The following is a 24405-nucleotide window of genomic DNA, read 5'->3' on the forward strand; positions in this document are numbered from 1 at the left end:
GGAGGGGGCTGGTCCCAAGCTGCAGCCCTGCACCCACCCTGGGCACTGTCTTCTTGTGGCTCTTGGGGTCAGATCCGCCCAGAGCCCCCAGGGTCACCCCACCAGTCAGGGACAGAGCTGGGGGGCCACGAGCCAGGTCGCCTGTCGCCCAGTGCAGCCCCCTACCCACTGGGCCCCGCTGCCTCCCTTCGCAGTTCATGCCCCCTTGGGGCTCGCTGAGCGGCAGGGGCACTCGTGCCTGGCGATGGGCCTCATCCTGCCCGGGGGAGAGATTTCAGTGCGAGTCGGGCAGGAGCTGCCCACAGCAGCCCCTTCTGGCCTTTCAATCTAGGACTCTGGACTGGGCCGGTTGGCCAGTATAACGCCCAGTGGGGGCGCCAGCCTACGGGGCTGGGGGAGAGGGGGCTGATCTCTGCCACTCCAAGCTGCTCTGGTGCTGAGAAACCAGGCCTGGTGCAACTGGTACAAAGGTTCCCCCGGGCGCAAGTGACCACACGGCAGGCGGAGGGGGAGGGCGGCACGGTCTTTATTCCAGTGGAGCCCGGGCAGGTCAGCGACTCCGCTCGGGGGAGACAAGGGAGTTGGGGGGTTAAAACAGAATAAAGGGGGAGCAGCATTCCCCAAACCGTCAGGTGAGGGAAAACGGCTCCCAGGTCAGCGCCAGGCTCAGTCCCTCCCCGGGTGGGCAGACACGACAGCCCTTCCCATCGCAGTGATTCGAGGGAGCCCAAATCCTCCATCTGGCCACTGCCCCAGGGCAGCCTGCGAGGGGGCTGCCAGCTGCGGGGGGCGCTCGTAATGACAGAGTCATTTGTCTCCTAGGAACCCGGCTGAGACCCAGCAAGCTCGTTTCATGCAGGGGGCCCAGGCGAGGATCACGGCTGACCTGGGCTGCAGCCAGTGCCTCACCCCTTCGCCCCCGCTCCGCTGAGACACCAAAACCCAAACAGGCCCCTCCCAGGGGCAAGGGGGGGAGCCCCGCTTCTGCCCCCCCATCCTATGCCCAGAAGCCTCAGCAGTCCCCAGCTGCCCCGTGGCCACTGACCCCACCTGGCAAAATCAGCTTTTTAAAGTTTGCTAAAAAGTTTCAGGATATTTGTTAAAAAAAAAAAAAAAAAAAATTAAATTAAATCTGGGTGGGGGGCTTGGCACCCCCCTCTGTGAGGGGCACGTAGGGATCCCAGTGGGGGCAGGGTGGTTGGCTGTGGTTCAGATTAGTCTCAGAGCAGAGCGGTGAAGATAAAGGGCTGGTTTCCAATGGGAGGGGGCGCCCCCCTCCCCATCACTGCTCAGGAGAAGGCCACAGTCCTGGTTAAAATGGTCACGACCGCAGCGACGAAAACGCTCTTGGTTTCGCTGTCTCTGATCTAGCCCGTAGTGCCAGCCGGCCATGGCCTCTCCCCTGCTCCCCGCCCTCTGGCTCAGCCTCCTCCCTGTGAGCCAGCACGGAGCTGGGGCGGAGGGTCCCAACCCCATGGCGTTATCTCTTGCTGCTTCGCCGGGTCTCTTTGCCGTTGCTGATGGGGCTGGAGGACGAGCTGGACCCGGATGAGCCCGTGCCCTGGTGGTTCGGCTGGCTCCTGGTGATCCGGCCGCTGGTGGGGTGGGATGGGACGTTTGGCGGGTGGGGGAGGGCGCCGGGGCCTGGGGCACTCAGCCCGTTGCCGTTCTGGTTGTCAGCAGCTGAAAACAAAAGTGACAGATTCCACAGGGAAATGAACAGCGAAGCCAAGGCAGGGCTGGGCAGAGAACCCAGGAGTTCAGGCTTCCATCCCCCGCTGCTCTAATCACTACATCCCGCTCCCCTCCCCGAGTTGGGGATAGAACCCAGGAGTCCTGGCTCCCAGCCCCCGCTGCTCTAACCTGATAGACTCCCCTCCCCGAATTACTGGAGTAGAGAACTGGCTCGAGTTGTGAATGCCTCCGAGTGGCTAGTGCTGAGTGGCTCTGAGGCAGGGCCACGTCCCACCTGCCTTGCTCAGGGACGGGGGGACATCCAGCCCGTGGGGCGAAGGGGCCTCCCTTACCTGAGGATGATGCGGCGGGGCCTGGGGTAGTCTGGGGAGCAGCAGGGGTCGCGTTGTCGTTCTGGACCTGAAGGAAACGGAAGTGAGAACTCGTGGTCCCGGATCTCGCAGGATCCTGGCACACTTCCCCAGCTGTCCGCTGGCCAGAGATGCATCCACTTCTGGGCAGCAGCCAGAGCAGCCGCATGTCTGCAACATACACAAATCCACCCCCACCCCAGCCCGTCCCAGCAGGAGCGGAGCAGGGGGAGATTCCAGCAACGCTCCGGTGCCTCCTGGCCCCTGGGGTCAGCAGCAGCAGGAAGCCCCGAGGCCACAGGAGTCCCCATGGGCACCCGCAAGTGAGCAGATCCGATTATCCCACTAGATGGGCCCCCTCAGACCTCTGCCTCCCAGCTGGGACTCACGGCTTTGCTCTGAGACTGCTGGGTCACGTACTCTGGGTTGGGTTCGCTGAAGTTTGGGACCTCGGAGTAAATCATGCAGAACCTAGGGAGGGAAATGGCAGATCAGCGAGGCCACCAGGACACTGGCCAACCCCTTCCTCCCCTCGCACTCAGCCCTATCCCGGGGAAGGGGATGCCCCGACTCTCCAGCGGGGAGCGTCCTGGACCGTCTCGGGCCAGGATCTTGATGCAAACTATGCAGGGAATAGAGTGCCTGGGCATCCAGTCTCCCCTGCTCTAACCACCAGGCCAGGCCCCCTCCTGGGGCTTGAAACAGAACCCAGGAGTCCTGGATCCCTGCCCCCACCCTGCTCTAAACACCAGCCACTCCTGAGGAGACACCTACAGGGCCAGCTGGGCTGGCTGCATGGTCAGCCCTAGAGGCAAATTGCTCCAGCTTTGGCGCTGCCCCACACTTCTCCCCTCCCCAGCCTCTAAGAAGCCAGGCTTCAGTGAGTGACGTCCCCAGGGCTCCTGCAGTGAAGCCGACAGGCTGTCCTTACTCTCCGATTTTCTGCAGGTCTCCTCCGCGGCCTGTGTAGAGGGTCAGGCAGCCTTTGAAAACTGACGCGTAGCTGAAAGCAAGAGGAATGCCGAGATGTGTGGTTAACTGCACGGGGCTCGCCCAGCAGCTGCAGGCCAGAAACCTCACACAGGACACACACCCTGGACTGGGTGCAGAGCTAGGGGCCCCAATTCTCACTTCCCCTGAACCTGCACTTGGGGGAGGCACCTTTGTGCTCCCAATGCTCTGGGGCTGGCCAGGGACACCCCCTGATGTAACTTAGAGCAGCCCTGAGGCTGCTCTGACTTACACTCTGCTTCTCACAACCCCCTATAGAAGGACAGAAGAACCCCCCCCACCCCGCAGCACTGTGTGCTGCTTCGGCAGTGCCACCAGGGGGTGCCCTAATTATTCTTTCAAGTGGCTCCCACAAAAGCAGTCGCAGTTTCCGGGTGCAGCGATACTTAGGCTGGGGGAAGATCCAGACACTTAGAATGACAAGGATTTCTCCTCGGGATACAGGGACAGTAAAATCCTGCCTTGACGTCATGTCTAAGTTAAGCCGACATGATGAATCCATTGAGATCAGTCCTACCCGCTTCCAGTAACTTCCCCCCACCCCCAATGTCCAGGGATAGAGAGATGGGGTCCGATTGGTCCTCTGAGATTAACTCTGTGGGTGTGCGGGAAGGATCTTTTCCGGGGACTTCACAGGATTTATTTTTTTTAATTGTATCTATATAGTTAAAATCATAAAGTCTCCTACCCAAGGTGCTCTGACCCCACCATACTTCCATTACAATGCACCCTCAGCATTGAAGTCATCACCAGGAATTCAGCCACTGCCCTCGGCCTTCTCCAGAACCCACCCCACCCCTTCTGCAGCCTGCCTAGAAAGTTAGGAGATTCGGGCTATCTCGGAGCATAGAGATGACCTGATCCCGCAAGGAGCCAGAGCTCAAGTGTAGCTCTGAGCAGGCAGGCGCAGGCCTGTTTGCTCAGGCTTCTATCTCCCTTGACAGAGGAAGGGGACCGGACGCTTCGCTTCCGCTGGGAATGAAGGCCAGGGAGAGGAGCAGCCTGGCCGTTCTCCGCCCCCTGGAAGGGCAGGCGGCACAGTCTCAGCTGTGGGGAGCTCAGGTGAGCCCCCAGCCAGGTCTATCAAACCCTGAATGAGCTCGTCTCGGGAGCCCTGGGGGGCCTGAGGCTGACGGGCTGGGCATCCAGCAGGCACCAACACGACCAGGTCCGGTGGCTCCCCTGTCCCGCAGCAGGGCCTGGCCTACCCTTTGGTCAATCGGATGATGTCCCCCGGCTGAATGAGGTTCCCTACGTCATCCCACACCGAGATGTTGATGCTGCCCGTTTTGTCGGCTACTTTGCACGTCCGCACCTCGTGGCCGTCCTTTGTCTTGGTCACCCGACCTGCAGAGGGGAGCAAACCATCCAGTTCACGGGATATCTCTGGGGTAACACCGAGAAGCCCCTCTGGGCTAGACGAGGCCTTGTACAAACACAGACCACAAAGGTGGCCCTGGCCTCAAGAATTCACAGTCTAAGGTCCTGAGCCTACAAATGCTGAGCCGGGTCACGGCAGCAAACATAAGCATGTGCAGTCACCCTGTGTCAATTATGGTGTCTCAGAAATGGACACCGACATCACTAAGCAGCTGGGGAGGGGGTGAAATCTAGCCACAAATATTGGTTGAGAACTGACTGCAACTGTTAAATGGAATCTCAGCAAGACAGCGGCTCTCAACTTTTCCAGACGACCGTCCCCCTTTCAGGAGTTGGATCTTTCTTGCCTACCCCCAAGTTTCACCTCACTTCAAAAACTACTTGCTTACAAAATCAGACATAAAAGTGCAGTAGTGTCACAGCCACACTTATTGAAAAATGACTTTCTCGTTTATACCATATCGTTATAAAATAAATCAACTGGAATATAAATAGTGCACTAATATTTCAGTGTATGGTATATAAAACAGTATTAAAAAAGTCATTGTATGAAATTGTACTTTGTCCTGATTTCACTAGGGCTTTTTCTGTAGCCTGGTGTAAAACTAGGCAAATACCTGGATGAGTTGATGTACCCCCTGGAAGACCTCTGCTACCCCGAGGAGCACACGGACTCCTGGGGGTTGAGAACCACTGCAGTAAGATATTGAATAGATATCTCTCAGACATCATTAATACCCACCTGTTTCCAGTACAATAAAAATAAGATTCAAGTTTTTCAAGCCAGGTTTAATGTCCTTTACAAAGGTTTCCGTCGTCATCCTGAGCGGCGTCTGGCTTCCACTGCGTTATCTGTGCAAATAACAATAAAACAACATAACCACATTTAAAAAGAAAGCGAGAGTCAGCACACAGAATGGAAAGGCAGCCAAGGCGGAGCGAATGCAGGGACATGGAGAAATGTGCAGGATCAGGGGGTTAATTGGCACAGGTCCCTCCCAAAGTTAGTCAATAGGGGAATGCCCTGTAGGAAGAAAGAAACATCCTGCTGTTAATTTATCCCCAAACGGAAGAAAATACAAAATGGCAACTGCAATTGAAGATTCTTGCAAGAAAAGTGCATCTGTTTTTCATTTCTGCTCAAATTTCTATCATTGAGTCTAGAGCCCTACAATAAAATTGCATCACTTTCTTTTTGCACAAGTTGTGGCCAGGAGTCAGACGGTGGCAAGAAAACCCCCATGGACTGCAACCCTGATTCCGACCCGCAATAGTTCATCTTGCTCTTTTGCAAAAGTCACCATCCTGGACAAAACAGATACAGGCTAATTAAAACAAAAGACAGACCCTGAAAAACCACCTGTGCCGAGAAAATGCATTTTATCTTTGGCACAAATCACAGCCCTGATTTCACACCACCCCCGCCAGGAAAATACCTATTTCTCATTTTGTATAAATTGCAACCCCGTCCCCATTCACCCTAGAGCAAGCAAAGTGCTTTTCTCCGGGGGTGGAGGAGTTGAGGCTCATTCACCTGGGAGGATCAGTTCGCTCACGTGTTGGTGGAAATTCTTGCAGAGGAGGGGGGAACAGGAGACACGATTTGGGGACTGAAAATTGCTGGGGTGGTGCATGTATCCTGCCACATGCATGCCCCCTGCCCTGCAATGCACCACCTGCAAGGGGAATCAGGCCCCCTTAGCAAAGCTCCTGAGGCTGCTGCAGAAGGGGCTAGTGGGGGGTGGGGGAGATCAGGAGGGGACGGTTTGCTCCCCCCACACACACTTTCCCTGTACAACTGACCTGATGGAACGTTGGGTTGCAGACATTCCAGGAAGTATCCAGCTGCGTTCTGAGTAGCCAATCACAGTCGCAGGACGCTCTTCGACAGGTCTGAACGTGCTACACCGCCAGCCAATTGCATTGCAGGGGGAGCCCTGGCACTGAGGAATTAAAGGGACAGCGACGTCCCCGGCACGTGTGTGAAATTTCCCAGTGGGGGGGAGATGGGAGCCTTTCCTATGTACTGTACTCGGAGCAGGGGAGTCGAGATTTAATCCCCTGCTGTGCCTGGGCCAGACACACCTAGTGCATGAATCATACAAGTTCCGTTACCGTGCATGGACCCAGCTCACGCCGTGATGTTGTGGCTAGACGTGTGGATCACGGCGTGGCAGCATCACGAGCCATGCATTGTTATTCCCGTTTAGGAGGTGTCTTGCCTGCACCCAGTCATGGCCCAGGGCCCGTTGTACCAGGCATGTAGAACCGCAGAACAAAAACATTCCCGAAGTGGGTCTCCATCCATGCTGTGATGGCCCTTCGGAGAGAAAGGGAGGCCGGGAGGGTTGAGGTAATATCTTTTATAGGACCAGCCTCTGTGGGTGAGAGACATGTGCGGGCACATGTGAATCATGTGTGCTGTGATGGCGTGGATCATGCATGCCACAGGTGGTCCATGCGTTCCAGCATAGAACGGCCAGGCCTGGGAGAGGCACATGTGGACTATAGGTGAGGTTCATCATAAATAGGGTGACCAGATGTCTCGATTTTATAGGGGACAGTCCTGATATTTGTGGCTTTTTCTTATATAGGCTCCCATTACCCCCCACCCTCTGTCCTGATTTTTCACGCTTTCTGTCTGGTTACCCTAATCATAAATAATGATGGTTTTTAACATTTGCCACTAGCAGAGGCCCAAGCTGGTTTACGGAGGGAAGGAAAAGGCCCTTCTCCAGGGATCTCACAGGCCAGGAACAGCTCCAGCCTGTGGAATAATTTTCATCGGGTAAAGAAAGGGGAGGCCACACGGCCTTTGCTGTTAACTTGGCAGACAGGGGGCGGGATCAGGGCCAGACAGACCAACACGGAAAGACTGACACGGGGTCAGGAACAGAATTACACAGGGACAGACAGTCACAGGGAGGACTAATGGGGGCAGGGACAGACAAACATGGGCAGAGACAGACACAGAGAGGAGGGACAGACAGAGGGAGGATGGGGGCAGGGACAGACAGACACAGGGAGGACTTGGGGGGCAGGGACAGACAGACACATGGGCAAGAACAGGGAGAACTGGGACAGACACAGGGAGGATGGGAGGACAGGGACAGACAGACACAGGGAGGACTTGGGGGACAGGGACAGACAGACACAGGGAAGACGGGGGGACAGGGACAGACACACACATGGGCAAGGACAGGGAGGACTGGGACAGACAGACACACACACGGAGGACGGGGGAGGCAGGGACAGACAGACACAGGGAGGACGGGGGGGGCAGGGACAGACAGACACATGGGCAGGGACAGGGAGGATGGGGGGGCAGGGACAGACACAGGGAGGATGGGGGGACAGGGACAGACAGACACATGGGCAAGGACAGGGAGGACTGGGACAGACACACACACACGGAAGACGGGGGGCAGGGACAGACAGACACAGGGAGGACGGGGGGGCAGGGACAGACAGACACTGGGAGGCAGGGACAGACAGACACATGGGCAGGGACAGGGAGGATGGGGGGCAGGGACAGACAGACACTGGGGGGCCAGGACAGATAGACACAAGGAGGACTTGGGGGGCAGGGACAGGGAGGACTGGGACAGACACAGGGAGGACTTGGGGGACAGGGGCAGACAGACACATGGGCAGGGACAGGGAGGATGGGGGGCAGGGACAGACAGACACTGGGAGGACGGGGGGACAGGGACAGACAGACACTGGGAGGCAGGGACAGACAGACACATGGGCAGGGACAGGGAGGATGGGGGGGCAGGGACAGACACAGGGAGGATGGGGGGACAGGGACAGACAGACACTGGGAGGACTTGGGGGGCAGGGACAGGGAGGATGGGGGGCAGGGACAGACAGACACTGGGGGGCCAGGACAGATAGACACAAGGAGGATTGGGGGGCAGGGACAGGGAGGACTGGGACAGACAGACACAGGGAGGACGGAGGGGCAGGACAGACAGACACAAGGGGGCCGGGGGGGGGCAGACACAGGGAGGACTTGGGGGACAGGGACAGACAGACACATGGGCAGGGACAGGGAGGATGGGGGGCAGGGACAGACAGACACTGGGAGGACTTGGGGGGCAGGGACAGGGAGGACTGGGACAGACAGACACAGGGAGGACGGAGGGGCAGGACAGACAGACACAGGGAGGACGGGGGGGGCAGACACAGGGAGGACGGGGCGGGGGACAGGGACAGACAGACACGGACGGACCGCGCCCCAGCCAATCACCCACCCACTCCCAGACAGCGTGAAGAGGAAGCCCCGCCCCCTTCCGAAAGCCCCGCCCCGCCGACCATAGAGTCCCCTCACTCCCCTGTGGTGGGGTAGAGCGGCCGGCGACCATAGAGTCCTCGTCCCCCCCTCCCCCCGCGGCTGGCTGGAGCGTCGCATCCGGGCGGGGCGCCCCCGTGTTTCCGGCGGGGGGGGGTTGCGTAGCAGCGCCGCGGCCGGGCGGGGGCCGGGGAGGCTGCGGCCGCCTCTGAGCCCTGCAGGGACCCGGAGCAGCCCGGGGAGCCGGGCTGGGCGCGGTACGTGCGGGGGGGCGGGGAGTATTGGGGGGCGGTTTGGGGAGGGGCGGGGGGCTGGTAGGATGGGACCTGGCGGGGGGGGTCTGGAGGGTGGGGGGGGCTGGTTTGGGGAGGGGCGGGGGCTGGTAGGACGGGACCTGGCGGGGGGTCTGGAGGGTGGGGGCCTGGTTTGGGGGAGGGGCGGGGGGCTGGTAGGATGGGACCTGGCGGGGGGTCTGGCGGTTGGGGGGCTGGTAGGACGGGACCTGGCGGGGGGTCTGGCGGGTGGGGGGGCTGGTTTGGGGGAGGGGCGGGGGGCTGGTAGGATGGGACCTGGCGGGGGGTCTGGAGGGTGGGGGCCTGGTTTGGGGGAGGGGCGGGGGGCTGGTAGGACGGGACCTGGCGGGGGGTCTGGCGGGTGGGGGGGGCTGGTTTGGGGGAGGGGCGGGGGGCTGGTAGGATGGGACCTGGCGGGGGGGGTCTGGAGGGTGGGGGGCTGGTAGGACGGGACCTGGCGGGGGGTCTGGCGGGTGGGGGGCTGGTTTGGGGAGGGGCGGGGGGCTGGTAGGATGGGACCTGGCGGGGGGGTCTGGAGGGTGGGGGCCTGGTTGGGGGGAGGGGCGGGGGGCTGGTAGGACGGGACCTGGCGGGGGTCTGGAGGGTGGGGGCCTGGTTTTGGGGGAGGGGCGGGGGGCTGGTAGGACGGGACCTGGCGGGGGGTCTGGAGGGTGGGGGGGCTGGTTTGGGGGAGGGGCGGGGGGCTGGTAGGATGGGACCTGGCGGGGGGTCTGGCGGGTGGGGGTCTGGTTTGGGGAGGGGCGGGGGGCTGGTAGGATGGGACCTGGCGGGGGGGTCTGGAGGGTGGGGGGCTGGTTTGGGGGAGGGGCGGGGGGCTGGTAGGATGGGACCTGGCGGGGGGTCTGGCGGGTGGGTGGGCTGGTTTGGGGAGGGGCGGGGGGCTGGTAGGACGGGACCTGGCGGGGGGTCTGGAGGGTGGGGGGGCTGGTTTGGGGAGGGGCGGGGGGCTGGTTGGACGGGACCTGGCGGGGGGTCTGGAGGGTGGGGGGGCTGGTTTGGGGAGGGGCGGGGGGCTGGTAGGACGGGACCTGGCGGGGGGTCTGGAGGGTGGGGGCTGGTTTGGGGAGGGGCGGGGGGGCTGGTAGGATGGGACCTGGCGGGGGGTCTGGAGGGTGGGGGGGCTGGTTTGGGGAGGGGCGGGGGGCTGGTTGGACGGGACCTGGCGGGGGGGCTGGAGGGTGGGGGGGGCTGGTTTGGGGAGGGGCGGGGGGCTGGTAGGATGGGACCTGGCGGGGGGTCTGGAGGGTGGGGGGGCTGGTTTGGGGAGGGGCAGGGGGCTGGTAGGATGGGACCTGGTGGGGGGTCTGGAGGGTGGGGGGGCTGGTAGGATGGCACCTGGCGGGGGGTCTGGAGGGTGGAGGGGCTGGTTTGGGGGAGGGGCAGGGGGCTGGTAGGATGGGATCTGGCGGGGGGGCTGGTTTGGGGGAGGGGCTGGGGTTGGTAGGACAGGATCAGGCAAGGTGGGGTTTGTGTAGAGATGCGGTGGGGTCTGGTTGGGGGAGGGTTTTGTGCTCAGTTTGGGGAAGGGGCTGAAGGTTGGCAGGGAATGATCTGGGGGGCCATGGGTGGAGGCTGGGGGAGGTGGCCAAGGACGAATGGTCTGGTGGGGGGCTGTGGACAGAGGCTGAGCGAGGGCCCTTAGGGCACTGTGTGGTTATACAGGGCTCCCCCCAGGTGTGTGGTGGTGGCCACAGGGTTCTGGCTCGTCCAGGGCAGTGACTGGGACACTTGCTGCCAAAAGTGATTGTTTTGTAAGTTTTTAGTGACTAAGCAAATAACCCGATTTAAAACCCCCAGGATCCTTCCCCTCCCCCGGGTGTCTGTGCCAGGAAATGATCTCTAATTCATTCTGATGATGCCCTCTAACTTTAATGTCTGCTGATATTTCATACCGTCTGCATCAACCTGGCCCACGTTGGTGGAGTCTGAGCTGCTTGAGCTGCTGCTAAATTGTTGCTGAGAAAATGGGGCAAAATCACTGTGGTTTGGGGAATACGAAGGTTCCGCCTCCTTGTGTTGCATCGTAAATGCTCTCCTAATAGCTTACCACGGTTACTTTTTAATTGGGCAGGGAATTGTTGCTGTTATGGTGAATTATTGAAATTTGTTGACTCTGGGTGCTACTTTAATTCAGGCAGGATCGGGGCCCCTTTTTTCTATCCCCCTATAGGAAAGCACAGTCTAGAAAACAGTGGCATACAGAGACAAGAGCTGAGGGAACTGATCAGATATATACACTGTCTATATAGGAGTTATATATACACTACACTGATAAAAGGGAATATGGAGAACATTTAGCACATTGTGGTTTGCTAAGTGCTATATGAATCCGTTGTCTTTCAGCGCTCAGTTGTCTGTGCAGGCATTTGAGGAAGGGTCAGGGGAGTGGGGACTGAAGTGGAATTGGGTTTTATATAGTTTCAGAGGTAAATGTGAAATTACTTAACCCGCTATGGAAAATGCAGTACAGTAGTGATAAATGTGCTTCATATTGTGATAGTGAATTTCGGGTGCTAGACTTACAAAAAATACAAGGTGTGATGGTTCCCAGTTCATTGCTGTGTAAATATCACAGGGAGATCATTAGGGTGTCCTGCTCTGTGGTGGTTTGAAGAACTATATTTGACCAGATTGCTTAGCTTCTAGAGTGCTGCATTTACCTATAGGGGAGTATACGCCTTCTCCCAGTGCTTCCCTTTCTGTTGTGTGAAATCATTCCAGGACAGAACGTTCCTGATTTGAAAATTCTTTTGTTATCTGAAATTGGGTTATGTCCCTACCGAGCATCAGTCACGCTGAAAACTTCTTGTAGGCTTTGTCTGCACTGCCACCGACAGCGCTGAAACTTTCTTCGCTCAGGGTGTGAAAAAACACCCCCCCTTAGCACTGTAAAGAGCCTGTGTAGATAGTGGTACAGCGCTGGGGGGCCATTGCCCTCACAGAGGTGGTTTTATCACACCGCTGGGAGAACCTTTTACGCTGAAAGCTCCCCTGTATCCAGCATGTTGCAGAACACCCGACTAAATGTCTGTTCCCTAAAACACCTGGTGGCATCCAGACCTGATGCAAATATCTTGCTGTTGAAATGATGCAGTGGGCAGCCTTTTAGCTGCCTGGAGAACAAGTCTTGGGAACAAAGCGGTATTTTCCCAGGTCGCTCACATGCTTCAGTTTCCTGTCCTTAGAGAGGATTTGTATCTGTTCTTGTTCAGAGGAGGAATATCACTGGTTGAAAAGGCTCAGACTGTGCAGGTCCTGGTTGTATCAGCAACACAGGATGTGCAGCCTCGTTAGGCAGGTTATAAAAATGTTTCAAATGCTTTGCAGCAAGGGGCTTTTAAGAAATGCGGGTGTATCGGGTGGGGTGGGAGGGATGCACGTGGCTGGAGGCATGTGGTCAGTGGAACAGGAGTTCCTGGGTAGAAAAGGTTAGGCCGTCTCCCACGTGATGCCAGGAATGCAGGGCAGGGGGGTGTGGAGGGGGCGGGGTGCCGCACACCTTGCCATATTTCTGTTTACATTACTCACTTTGTTCTCCTTGTTCCTATTCATAGATCAAGCCTGTTTGTGACCTCCTGACTATTCCTGTGGGAACAGGTCTTGGTCACCGGGAAGAATGACGTTTTAATCTGAGCGAGGAGGAAGGGAAAAGATGGGCCGCTGGGAGCAGCTGCTTAAAAAAAGCAATCAAAACCCGCCCCTGTGTCTTTGCCATTTCAGGAGGAATTCTGCCACAGAAGGTAAATACTTCAGTTCAAATCTTCTTCCAGATCTCGAGCAGCAGAAGCGTTTAATTAAAAGAGATTCAGACACAGGAGTGTTCGGAACCAAATCAGCAGCTTCATTTATAAAGAACAGTGTGTAGGGGTGGTGGGGAAGATAGTCCCCCTTTTCTGTACAAGCTAAGGGGCTATAATTGAATTGAGATCGCACTTGTCAAAAACACTTTGTATCTGCACCAGTAACGAGATGCAGGTACAAGCTGTGATCCTGCATTGGAAATCTTATGGGCAGACCCCCCGTGGCCATGATCAGCCCCTCTGATTTCACTGGAGCTCAGCATGAGGATCTGCCTGTTCATACCCTGATGCAGAACCTGGCCCTTATTTTGCGCAATTGACAGTGCCTTATGTATTGTCACATTCAGTGTTTCTTCTGTACAGTCAGCTTCTCCCGTGGTGAAATGGTTATTGTTTGGGTTAGGGTCTGCCTAGGGGTCAGAGCCCCATTGCGCTGGGCATGCAAACACAGAACAAAGCCCTTACAAACCTTTCCATATAAACAGCCACAGGGGACAGCAAGCATGTTATTCAATTCCAGGGCATAACTATTTCAAGGTGGCTCTGTCAGAAACTGGATTTGGGCGGGAGGGTGGTAAATTATTTGAAAAATCCAAGTTGTCCTTTAAGCACTCGTTTGAATGGTTGACCTTAAGGTTCTGATTGGGTTTTAAAAAAAATACTCATCCACCTACCCCAAGCTGTTTCCACTTGATTTCCAGGGCACTTTTCATTCCTGTGATAGTCTAGAATTTGGGAATTAAAACATCCCCGTAAAATTACTCTGCCTTTCTAAGGAGGAAGATTCAACATAACATGCAGTAAAATGCATAATTATTTAAAGACATCTTAACAGTGGAGCTCATGTTGGAATCTGGAAAGGCCTCCCAGCTGGTAGGAGTGATGACTGGAGGCCATTATTTAAAAAAATAAAAAATGTAAAGGTTAGTTGGGCTGCATAGTACATGTGAGCGTTCGCAATAAATCAGTCAGCTTGGGGCACAGTCAACTTCCACCAGCTTGCCTAGGCTTCTCCACAGCAGAAAACAATAAATATTTCTCACTGAATAGAGCCCTTAGCAATTTTGTGCTGTAAAGACAGATTTGTTCACCAGTATGTAGATGAAATATTTCACTTACATCCCAATGCTTAGGATCTAGTCTAAGAGGCAAAAACTGCTGGGTTTCCTTTTCTGGTGATATGTTTTCTGTATGGTGGCCTAGCCAGTGCCATTTCCCTCAGGTGCAGCCCTGATATTTCTGCGTGAATCTGCAGTGGCCACTGAAATGTTTATCTGATCATAAGTCTGAAAAACTTCACTGAACTGCAGTCTGGACCTTTGCATCTTCCCAGTGAGAAATGGCCTGTGTTTTCTATGTCTCTGGAATGGTTTGGTTTTGCTGTTGCATACGCTCAGTTGAGACGTTCACCATTAGTTCTGGCAGTATGACAGTTCCTGCAACTGACTAGGTGAAAAAGCAAAATAAAATTTGGTGTAAGTATTGTTGTTCTGGAACACTGTGTCTAGCACCTGCTAGAAACTACACCATTAATATTTCCTTTGTAGGTAGGGTGTCAACTGAACTATCGTCAAGGAGACCGTATTTTTGAAAAGCTGTTTTGTCCAATGTTGAATAAGAAGCAATGAGCCATTTGATTTTTTTTTTTGTAACTCTGTGTGTATTTAAATTCCACTTTGCCAGCTCTAATTTGGTATCTACTAATAATTTTGCTGTCTTGGAGTGAAAAGGGAAGAATCTTGTACATGTTTAACTTTATTTGAAAAATACCATGCTATTACGTAAGCGTTTCTAATGTGACTCTTTAAAAAGTGGCACAGTCTCTCTCACACATTGTGACAGCAGAATGGCTCTGCAGTAATGTAAGGGGCATTTTGAACATTGCTAGCAGTGCTGGGGAAATGGAGCCCTCTGATTATCTAATGGTATAAGACCCGATTTCCTGCTGAAGTTCATGTCAAAACATTCATTGACTTAATTCCTGGCTCTGATTACTACCAGTTATCCTTTCCCTGTTGTTATCCACGGCGCATCGTGTGTCAGCACTTAGTGGCAGGAGCTGTTCTTTACTGTATGTTTGTATAAACCCAGCACAAAGGGGCCTTGATTCTGATCACGGCCTGTGTGCGCGACTGCCCATAGGAATGAATGCCTGGGGCTTTCACAGATCTACTAAGCAGGGTTCCTGCCTCAGTGATCCTGCAATCTGACATCTCCCTATGCTCTTTGCCTCTGCTGGTAGGTGTGCCGTGGGCTGCATTCTGTGCCCTGCTGCATTTCTCCGCCAGCCACAGGGATTACTGGTTGTTAAATAAGCACTTCCTAGCCTGGAAAGCCGTACATGCAAGGGAGGCGGGGGTGGGGGGCCTTGGGCAATGTATAATGGGACCTAGTGACCCAGAAGTTAAAGGCCCCAATTCAGTTTCAGCACAGATCTTTATTGGCCAAGGCTGTGACCTCTTGCAATTGATCAGTGCCCCCACGTGAAATGAGTTTGTCTCTTGGGACAGCTCTCTGTAGACAGCTGTGTGCCTCGCAGACACACTTGCTGCTAATTGGCCCATAACTAGGTGCGGCATCAGAGAGGCCAAAGAGTTAAATGGGGCATGGAGACTGAACTCTTCTCCAGGCTCTGGAGGTGGGGCTCCGGGACATGCCAGAAGCACATTCCTGGCCACTGGCCCTGCTGTGCCTGTCCTGCTCAGCATGGAAAGCCCAAGTCCAGGGGACTTTCAATCAATCACCAGCACTGAATCTGTGTTTTAACAAAAGCCACTTCATAAGCCATCCAGGCTGGAGTCTGGGTTCATGTCAGAAACATTCATTCACTTGGGTGTGATGAAGGCCGGGTTCGGGAGCATGGCGTTTTGGAAAATAATTAAGTGGTGCTTTTTCTCAGGGAGTAACCAGTAATGTGCTCGGGCTGCAGAAATACACAGATCACAATCACTGTCATTCACAGGAGGCAGCACGTCTGGTCTGTGTGTTCAAACATCCTGATTAAGCATATTTTCCAACTTGAGCAGAAATGCCTTATGGGTAAGTACCTTTGGGGACCTTAAATCTTTTATATACCATCCTGAATAGTCACATACCTGATCTTTACCTCTGGTTTTCTCATGATACTGACCACCTTCCGAAAGCGCTTTGAGATCTAAGGATGAAACGCCCTAGATAAGAGAAACCACTGGTATTTGCAAATGCATTTTTGCATTTAACAATGCTATTGATACATACTTCATTGTGTACTGTGGCTCTTTGGTTTCAATCGATCTAAAAAGTGGGTATAATGGAAGCGTTTTTTTAAACAATGGAGGGTGTCCGCTTTCAAGAATGAGTTTGTATAAGAGCCTCATTCAATTGTGTGTTCATTTCAGTGAGACTCCCTCTCTAAAGAAGTCAGAAAATGTTTCCCCTAGCAGGTGGGCGGGGCACTCTTCCGCCTAAGTGTCTGTTCTGTAGCAGCTCTCCAGGGCAAGGGAAGTCCAGGGGACAAAGTGTGCTGCACGCGTGAAGGACACGGGCCTAAGTGTCTCATCAGGAAGACACGTGAAGCAAGCGGAGTCCTCGGATTGTTTGAAGGAGACTTTCCAGGCCGAGGGAGCAGTGCCTTTGGCTTTCATCCGCAGCAGTCAACAGTCCTCTAAGTTAGATTTTCTGGGAAGCTGCATGGATTGTGCTTTCATGTCTCTGCTTCACGGTCTGAAGGGATAACTTGGCTTTGCATAACTCAGGGTGGTTGGTGAGCCAGGTTGCTTCCCACCTCCTGGAGGAGGCTTGTCAAAGTGTTTTTGCTTTAACCCTGAAGTAACTTATATTGGTGGCGAACTCTATTGCATAAAGTCCTGGTCTCCCCTGTTCTTTAGGACCCCGTCCAGCTCCCGTGAAAGCCATTGCTAAGGCCTTTAGACTGCAAGCTCTTCTGGGCAGGGGCTATCCTCGTGTACTCTTATACTGTGCTGCGAACATTGATATGTGGTGCTAGCATGCCTCATGTTTTAGGTCCCTAAAATGCTGTGTAATCACTCAGGGTATGTCTTCACTGGAGAGTTACCCTGGGCTCTTACTGGGCCATTGCCCTTAACCCCCTTCCATCCACACATGCAAACTTTCCCCCTGAGTTTAGTGGTGCCTTCGACCCCGGCTAGTGGGCTGGCTGTGGGTGCAGGCTATAGCCTGGATTCTGCTTTCGCTCAGGCTGGTAATCTGCCTGCTTTGCTGTCTGAATCCCTTGAGTGCTAATAGTCCTCCAGCACCTTCCCACAATTTCCCAAATACGCCCAGAAGGACAGACAAGTTCTTTTACAGTTCCTGGGAAAGGATCAGAGTGGCTCAAATTACTACGCTACAGAGACCCAGTGAGGACACAGTATTCTACTGTGGCTTCGCAGTGTGGCTGCTCACGGCTGGGCTAGGCTAACGTGGGTGCCAATCACTCGGGGTAACTCTCTGCAGTGCAGACCCATCATCTGATCTTCATGTCACGCACTAAAATCTCTGCAGATGACTGCCGGCGGTTGTTAGTTTGGGAAGTCTGTCTGATGGGGTAAAGCAGCTTAGAACGAGGAGTTGGTGCTTCTGAATACAGGGTTTCCTCATACATGTGGGAGGGGCTGCACTGAAACCTGATCAAATGGTTTTCTAGTGTGATGTAAACGAACAAATTCAGAGATGGGATTAATTCCTCACCAGTGTTTCAAAGTAAGTATGTTAGGGCAACAACTGCTGGTGATGGTGGTGGCTCGCTAGGGGTTAGTGAGAAGAGTAAAAAAACTGTAGATTCTTATTAAATAATTTAAACCACAGTTCCCATAATTCTCCTGTAACTGATGTCAAATGAGATCGATCTGGTGGGTTATGATTTGAATGCCTTCCCAAACGATTATTGCCACTATCCATGTTAGCTGTCACACGTATGTGGGGCACATGTTGGCGTGAATGCATCAGCGCCTCAATATCACAGTGTTGGGCTCTGTAGATAATTGCAGGTTAAACACGTGTATAAAACTAGAAATGCTATTACTGAGTTAAACCTTTTCATTCCCGGATTTTCCCTCTGAGTGGAGCGCACATTGTTTGAGATTGCTAGCAGACTTCCTGGATGCAGACGAGTGCAGTCAAAGGCATTTTGTACTAATGCTGCGTGGGTGAGTTCTTCGATAACCATTCAGCTCGGTGCACATTTGAATTTCTGTTAAGTTCTTGCTCTGAAAAGACAACTGATGCCTCTGACTTGAAGCTTATGGTTGAGCAGCTCTGTTCCTAGTCACGCTCGCGTTTGAGCAGTCAATGGTACAGTTGTCTTGGGCCGCGGGCGAAGAGCCATGTGCTCTTGCAGTCTTTTTCTCTCTAAATCACTGTAGCAAGTTAGTGGAAAAATCTTACTTTAAAAAAAAAAGACTCTTGCAAAATTACAAGAATATAATTTCTTAAACCCTCTGAATTTCAGTCAAAAATGTGTCCCTCTCCCGTCCGTTACTGGCATGGAAATAAGCGTCCTTACCAGCTCTGCCGACCAGGTGCCATTATTCACTGTTGGCTGCTTTCAGGCCCAAACTTTAGTTTTGTTCGGCCACTCCAGGTCATAAGAAGCAAGGAAATGAAGTACCCAAATTATCCTTGATTGTGGCACAAATTTCATCCCAGGTTTTAGAGAGACAAGGTGGGTGAGGTGAGCCAGACCTGCGGAAGAACTCAGTGTGAGCTCAAAAGGTCATGTCTCATGCCAACAGAAGTTGGTCCAATCAAAGATACTACCTCGCCCACCTTGTCTCTCTAAGATCCTGGGACGAACATAAGAGCGGCCATACTGGGTCAGACCAAAGGTCCATCTAGCCCAGTGTCCTGTCTTCCAACAGCGACCAATGCCAGGTGCCCCCGAGGGAATGAACAGAACAGGGACTCATCACGTGACCCATTCCCTGTTGCCCGTTCCCAGCTTCTGGCAAACAGAGGCCGAGGCCAAGGACCCCATCCCTGCCCATCCTGGCTAATAGCCATTGATGGACCTGTCCTCCATGAACTTATCTAGGTCTTTTTTGAAAGAACTCAGTTACCTCGCAGAGATGGGGACTGAAAGAACAGGGCTATAACAATCCTGCATATCCCAGGTTTTGTTGAAGTTGTGTTCCTGTCTCTAATCTTTCTTTACCTCTTGGAGTGGAGTTAACTAGGCTTTAACAGGCAACTAGGTTTAGTCTTCACTGCTAAAAAAAAAAAAACCCAACAGGTGGGTTTTTAGCCTCAGGGTAATATGCGGGAGCTTTTCTGAGGTAAAACACTGTGAAGAGAAGGCACTTCAGTTTCACCCCAGGTTAGCTAGGTGAGGTCAGTACCAGGCAGGGACATAGTGCGTCGTTCATCTCAGTAAAACTAAAGTGCCTTCTCTTTGCTGAGTTTTCCCCCTTAGTGTAGCTCTCAAACATTAGTTACCTACTGGTAAAAAATTCACCTTTTCAGCAGTGAAATCAAGGCCTCAGCCTCCATCTCTGCTAAGTAATTGAGTCTGTCAATGCTTCGTCCCCCACATCCACCCTGGCCAAGTGTAGATCAGACAAAACTCATCAACAAAACTGTCTTAGTACGAGCTTTGGCCTCTTAAAAACAGAACTCTGCATTCCCAGGTCCGACCGTCAAACCCACGCTCTCCGTGTGGTTGAAGCCACATTAAGCACCTACAGCCGCTAAGGGTAACGCTACCCTGGAAGGAGTAACAGGTTGACCTGGAAAATCTGGCACATGAATAAAGGCTCCAGCTACCAATAAAACAGGCCCCATCAGTTGGCTGAAGCTGCCCAGGTAGGAGACTTAATAAAATCCCCCAAATAATCTAAATGAGCCTCACTCAGGAGCAGGGGCGGCTTCAGGCACCAGTGCACCAAGCACGTGCCTGGGGCGGGAAGCCGCGGGGGATGCCCTGCGGGTCACTGTGAGGGCGGCTGTCAGACTGCCTTTGGCAGCATGTCTGCGGGGGGTCCACTGGTCTCGTGGTTTCAGCAGCAATTCAGCGGCGGGTACGCCGAATCCACGTTACCAGCGGGCCTCCCACAGGCGCGCCGCCGAATCCGCGTTACCAGCGGGCCTCCCACAGGTGCGCCGCCGAAAGCCACCTGACTGCCATGCTTGGGGCAGCAAAATACACAGAGCCGCCCCTGCTCAGGAAGAAGCTGTAGGTGGGAGCGCGTGCACGCCTTGTAATCACATAGAAAACTCAGGCTTTCATTTGTTAGTCCCTCCATAATATGCTGTTGTCCAACTTCCACGCGGGGCCAGAGTAACTGTCTCATCTCTGCAGGGCAGTTCAGCTGCACAATCTCCGTGGGAGATGTGAGGCCAAAACTCAGTCTTGCTTTGATCATTTACCCCTTGATGTTTGTGCCTCTCACATGGGCTCCGAGGTGCATTTGGCATAATAAATTCTCTCTCCCCTTCATCGCGGGAGGGTTTCAGATTTTCATCTGAGCAGAGAGGTGGCAAGTGCCTGTGGTTTCCAGCTCAAGGGAAACTTTAGATCCCACTGCCTAATTGATATGCTGTTGGAGTGTGTCCTTCCACCACCTCGCCGTGCTGGCTATCGAAACGACCTCAGCTCGCATTCGCTTTCTGTGTCACGCGCCGTTCGGTCCCCTGCATTGCACTGTTCGAACAAGGTTGCTGGCCAGCCAAGTCATGCAGACGGCATTCTAGCTGTCTCGACGTTCTGCTGCACGTCACTGCAGTTAATCGTCAGCTTCAGAACGGGGCGCGTTGCTGTCAGTGAGCAGCAGCATCTGCTTTGTGCTGGAGAGGCGCACTGGGAGAGCGAAAGGTCATTGTTGGAGCCATGGGGTCGTCATCTCTCAGCTGCACCGGTTCCACTCGGATCTGGGATGAGGGGAAGCTCAGTGGCAGAGAAGAAACTGCAGCAGATGCGACTGTGCCCGAAGCAGCAAGGTCACGTGAAGGTTGGGATAGAAGACAGCAGGGCTAGATGAGCAGAAATGTTGCATGTCAGAAACCTGTGGCAGGCTGGAGTGCTTGGGCTCTGCCCATGGCTAAGCAGCTCATTTCTTCTCTCATGCTTGGTCTGGGCTGCATGTTTTACCAGCGTAACTATGACAATTGGGAGGAGTTTGGGTTTTACTGACATCGCTTTGCCAGTGGAACTCACAGCGTAGGTGTCGTTCTGCTGGTGCGGGATAGTTCCTCAAGCTCGGCTGCACTGGCCTCCGAAGCACTGTTCTGCTGGTCTGACTGTGCATTAGGGGTTCTGCTGGCCTGGATCCACACCCGCAGAGTTAAAGCTGCAAAACTTAAGTGTGCACAAGGCCTTCGATTCATTCACTATCTGTCTCTCCCATCTTCTGCTAAACAATCAGCTTATCAGTCCAGGGCCATATCTGTGTGGCTTGGGCCGCCCCCTCCCCAAACCGGCTCTCTCCCTAGTAGATAAGGAGAAGACTGCAGCAGAGGCTCATGGGAGGAGTGTTTCTAGCCTTGCAATGCTTGTAAGCGATCCCCTCTAAACACCAGCTGGGTGATTCCCTCAGAATTCATCTGTCTTGGTCCTGTACTAGCTTAAGCAGCCATGACAGATACTCACAGCTGCCCCAGTGCATCTCCTCCACATGTCGAATGCCTGTTACTTTCCTTTGCCTCTTAGAGGCGGAACTCTGGGCTCCCCTTTTCTGACCATTCCCGCTCTGACCACTAGACTGCTTCCTCCAGCTGGCTGAAGCCACGGGAAACGCAGGCAGAAGCGAAAGTCCAGTACTGCCACAACCTTGCTTTTGTCTTTCATTGGAAGCCCTCAGAGTGCTTTGAACACTTAGGAATTCCCCCAGAGATGTTCCTGTATTGTACATACTTTAAAGATGAGAAAACCGAGGCGCAGGGGTCATGCCCAAGATCACAAGGTGAGTCAGTGGCAGGGCTGGGAACAGAGGCCTGGAGTTCTGGTCCCTGTCCTGTGCTTTAACTACACTCCCTCTTGTGGCCTTCTTGTTTTCCCTTTGGTTTCAATTTACTTTTCTGGCCCCCAGGGTTTATGAAATTGGGAAGATTATAAAAAGTAACTTTGCTTACAGAACAGGTTTCCTCCAAACTCGCCCAGCTGCAGTGCGGTTGGCAGACTTCGTATGGGCCGTAATAAAAACAGGGTGTGTGTTTTCTGAAAAGCTAGGGAAAGCTGGAAATCCAAGACTTCCAGCACAGGCCGTAATTAAGTTTGATTTAGGAGATGGGTCCAACAAGTTCTGGCTCCCACTATCAACTCGTCTCTTGCATCTGATACTGACTCAGTTCATCCACCAGCTGTGTGTATCTGCTGTCAGAGGGGGCGGGTGGAATAACTCACCAGATTCGACTTGACAGGTCCCAAAGTCGAGGTGTTGGCTAGTGTGTGGCCTTGTGCCCTGTTAGCGAAGTTCTATTGTCCTCAGCCTGCTGGAGCCGCTACGTGAGGGTTATAACTCCGGGCTCACTGGGTCTTGGCTTTCCCCATGCTGCTCTGCATGTCACATTTAGGAGGGTTATTTCCCACAAGACGAGGATGCTGATCTCCGACTTCAGGTGGCTTCTAAACAAGGAGCTGCCGTGACTCTGCATGTTCTGCATTTAGTCCAAAGCATGTCTGTAGCCTGAAATTGTTAGTGAGCTATATTGCTTCCCTCCCAGCCTTTTGGCCTAGGCTGCTCATAGCAGACCAAGACTTGAGTTAGGCTTGTTTGTGTTGTCTGTTTCCTCCCATCCATCGTCTCTCCCCTCTGGCTGTAAAACATCTTGTGGAAGGCCTTTGTCGGGGCACTGGGTGTCTCGAGTCTCTCCTTTCTGCCTGAGGTTCTGTACTCGAGCGTCACAGCTGGGATTTCCAAAGCAGCTAAAGGGGGATTAGACGGGATTTTCAAAGGCAGGGGGGTGTCTCTCGGGCTTGCAGGGAATGGACCTGAATGGTTCTCTTCTACCTCTCTGATCTGCGCTTGGACTTGATATCGCTTTGAGTGTTGGGAGATTTACTCTGCGGTTCCTGGATGTTGTGTGCTGCTGCTATCCCTGCTGTGCCAGGATCTATCAAATTAAGACTAATTATAAAAACCCAGAGTGGTAACGTGTAGAAACTGATGCTCAATACTTAAACAGCGGCTCCAGAGGAAGGCTCTCGTACAGCGGCTGCAGGGTTTTTTAGGGTAGAGTTTGTCATATTCAATGCCTGGGGTCTGGTTCTGATACTCAATCAGCCAACTAATGGACAACTCTGAATGTTCCCTGTTGCCATGTCGCTCAAGCCATCGGTTATATACTCTGGCCATACAGAACAGCCAGTTTGGAGCCCAGACATCTGCAGACTGCATGGATTTATTTTTTTCAGCCAGAATGATTTTGCGCCGATCAGACTCGCAGTACACTTTGCTGCTCAGTCATGCTGCTTTCTGTTCTTTCCAATGCCCTGTTCCTTGTCTGCGTGTTGTCCATATTGAATGTAATCAGGGCACGTAACGGCCTTTAAAGCCCCACATTGGCCCCACACAGATACAAGTAAAGGATAGGAAGTGCACTCTGAAGCGCTGAGCCAGAGAAATGACGCGTCTATCCTGGCAAACATTTCTCCTGTGAGCGTTCAGCGTGAACCTTCAGTGGTGCATGAATCTAGTGCGGAAAGCTTGCCTGGTGTTCCTTGGTGGGCAGCAGCACAAGGCTGCTGTGAAACCTAGAACTGGTGTTACGAAAGCGAGGAAAATGAACTGGGTGGGACAGAATACGTATGGAGATCTTTATCCTCTGGCCTTCAGATGACTCGGGTCTGCATTGGTAGAGATGAGTGTCCCTCCCAGCCAGTGGACATTGAGGGGACGCACAGGAAATCTGTCTGTAGATAGTGCCCAAAGCAATTTTGACCCAGCAGAAGGCCTAGTTGACTGGGAACCTCTCAGATCCAGAGCGGGAGACACGTTCACGTGGCTTTGCCACAGCGTATGCCTTATCCAAGGTTCATTTCCACACTGTACCTCCATGCAACATGCCAAGTGTTTGTTGGTGAAAACCCTTACAAAAATGTTGAGCTCCCTCCTGTTAATGGAACCCACTCTCGCAGTACTTGACTTGTCCTGGGCGGTGGGGTGGAGCGCTATCTTGCTTGGAAAATGCACCATAGTTACAGCGAGATCTTTGTACTCTTGGTGTTACTGCAGACATAAACATGGGCAGCTTTGCTTTCTAGGGCTCTGTTTGGTCTTTGGGGGAGCTGCAACGTCCTTTGCTATCCCAGACATTGTCTGGGGCTGACCTAGCATTCCTGGGCCATCGCTAGTGGCTGAGTGGACTGATGCCAGGCAACGGGATTGTGACGGGTTAGTTCAGGAACTGGGACAAAACTCCAATGCGTTTTTGGGGTATTTGCACCAATAGGATGATGGCTTTCAAATGATTGACAGGGCAGGTGGTGACTGGCTGGCTTATCTTTTGATGTCATAATCACTCCCCCTTACTGGTTGGCTTGTGGAGCAGAGAGAGGAGCAGCTCCAATCATAGGCCATGTGCTGACTTCTTAGTTCAAGGGTTAGGAGTCTTGTGTCTCCTCCATAGCA

At 53.6% G+C, this 24405-nt stretch overlaps 2 protein-coding genes across 3 annotated transcripts in view; one reads left to right on the forward strand and one right to left on the reverse strand.

The window, feature by feature from the left end:
- Positions 1-508: 508 nt before the first annotated feature.
- NABP2 (nucleic acid binding protein 2) lies at positions 509-6975 on the reverse strand. 2 transcript variants are annotated; one of them, XM_030554716.1, is made up of 7 exons: positions 6240-6975; positions 5179-5288; positions 4265-4403; positions 2977-3048; positions 2435-2516; positions 2028-2094; positions 509-1683 (listed from the first exon to the last, which is right to left on the reverse strand). In XM_030554716.1, exons 2-7 carry the CDS (start codon positions 5255-5257, stop codon positions 1481-1483), a joined length of 642 nt encoding a protein of 213 aa, XP_030410576.1. In that variant the 5' UTR covers positions 5258-5288; positions 6240-6975; the 3' UTR covers positions 509-1480. The 2 variants fall into 2 exon arrangements, with proteins under 2 accessions (XP_030410576.1, XP_030410577.1); XM_030554717.1 differs by lacking the exon at positions 6240-6975 and adding an exon at positions 5971-6219.
- A 1924-nt stretch (positions 6976-8899) lies between these two features.
- RNF41 (ring finger protein 41) overlaps positions 8900-24405 on the forward strand; it is a 29906-nt gene continuing 14400 nt past the window's right edge. Inside the window, exons 1-2 of the mRNA XM_030554816.1 lie at positions 8900-8987; positions 12599-12784. The gene's annotated coding sequence lies outside the window, so the exon portion shown is untranslated. The remainder of the gene's footprint in view (positions 8988-12598; positions 12785-24405) is intronic.

Source organism: Gopherus evgoodei, chromosome 3 (assembly GCF_007399415.2).
Source record: "Gopherus evgoodei ecotype Sinaloan lineage chromosome 3, rGopEvg1_v1.p, whole genome shotgun sequence".
NCBI classification, from domain to species: Eukaryota; Metazoa; Chordata; order Testudines; family Testudinidae; genus Gopherus; species Gopherus evgoodei.

Excerpts from the sequence above, each read along its gene's own strand:
- NABP2 (XM_030554716.1), bottom strand. The coding sequence starts at position 5,257 with ATGACGACGGAAACCTTTGTAAAGGACATTAAACCTGGCTTGAAAAAC. Across the intron at positions 4,404-5,178 it reads TTTTATTGTACTGGAAACAG|GTCGGGTGACCAAGACAAAG; the intron begins GTGGGTATTAAT and ends TCCCCTCTGCAG. Across the intron at positions 2,517-2,976 it reads GACCTGCAGAAAATCGGAGA|GTTCTGCATGATTTACTCCG; the intron begins GTAAGGACAGCC and ends TTCCCTCCCTAG.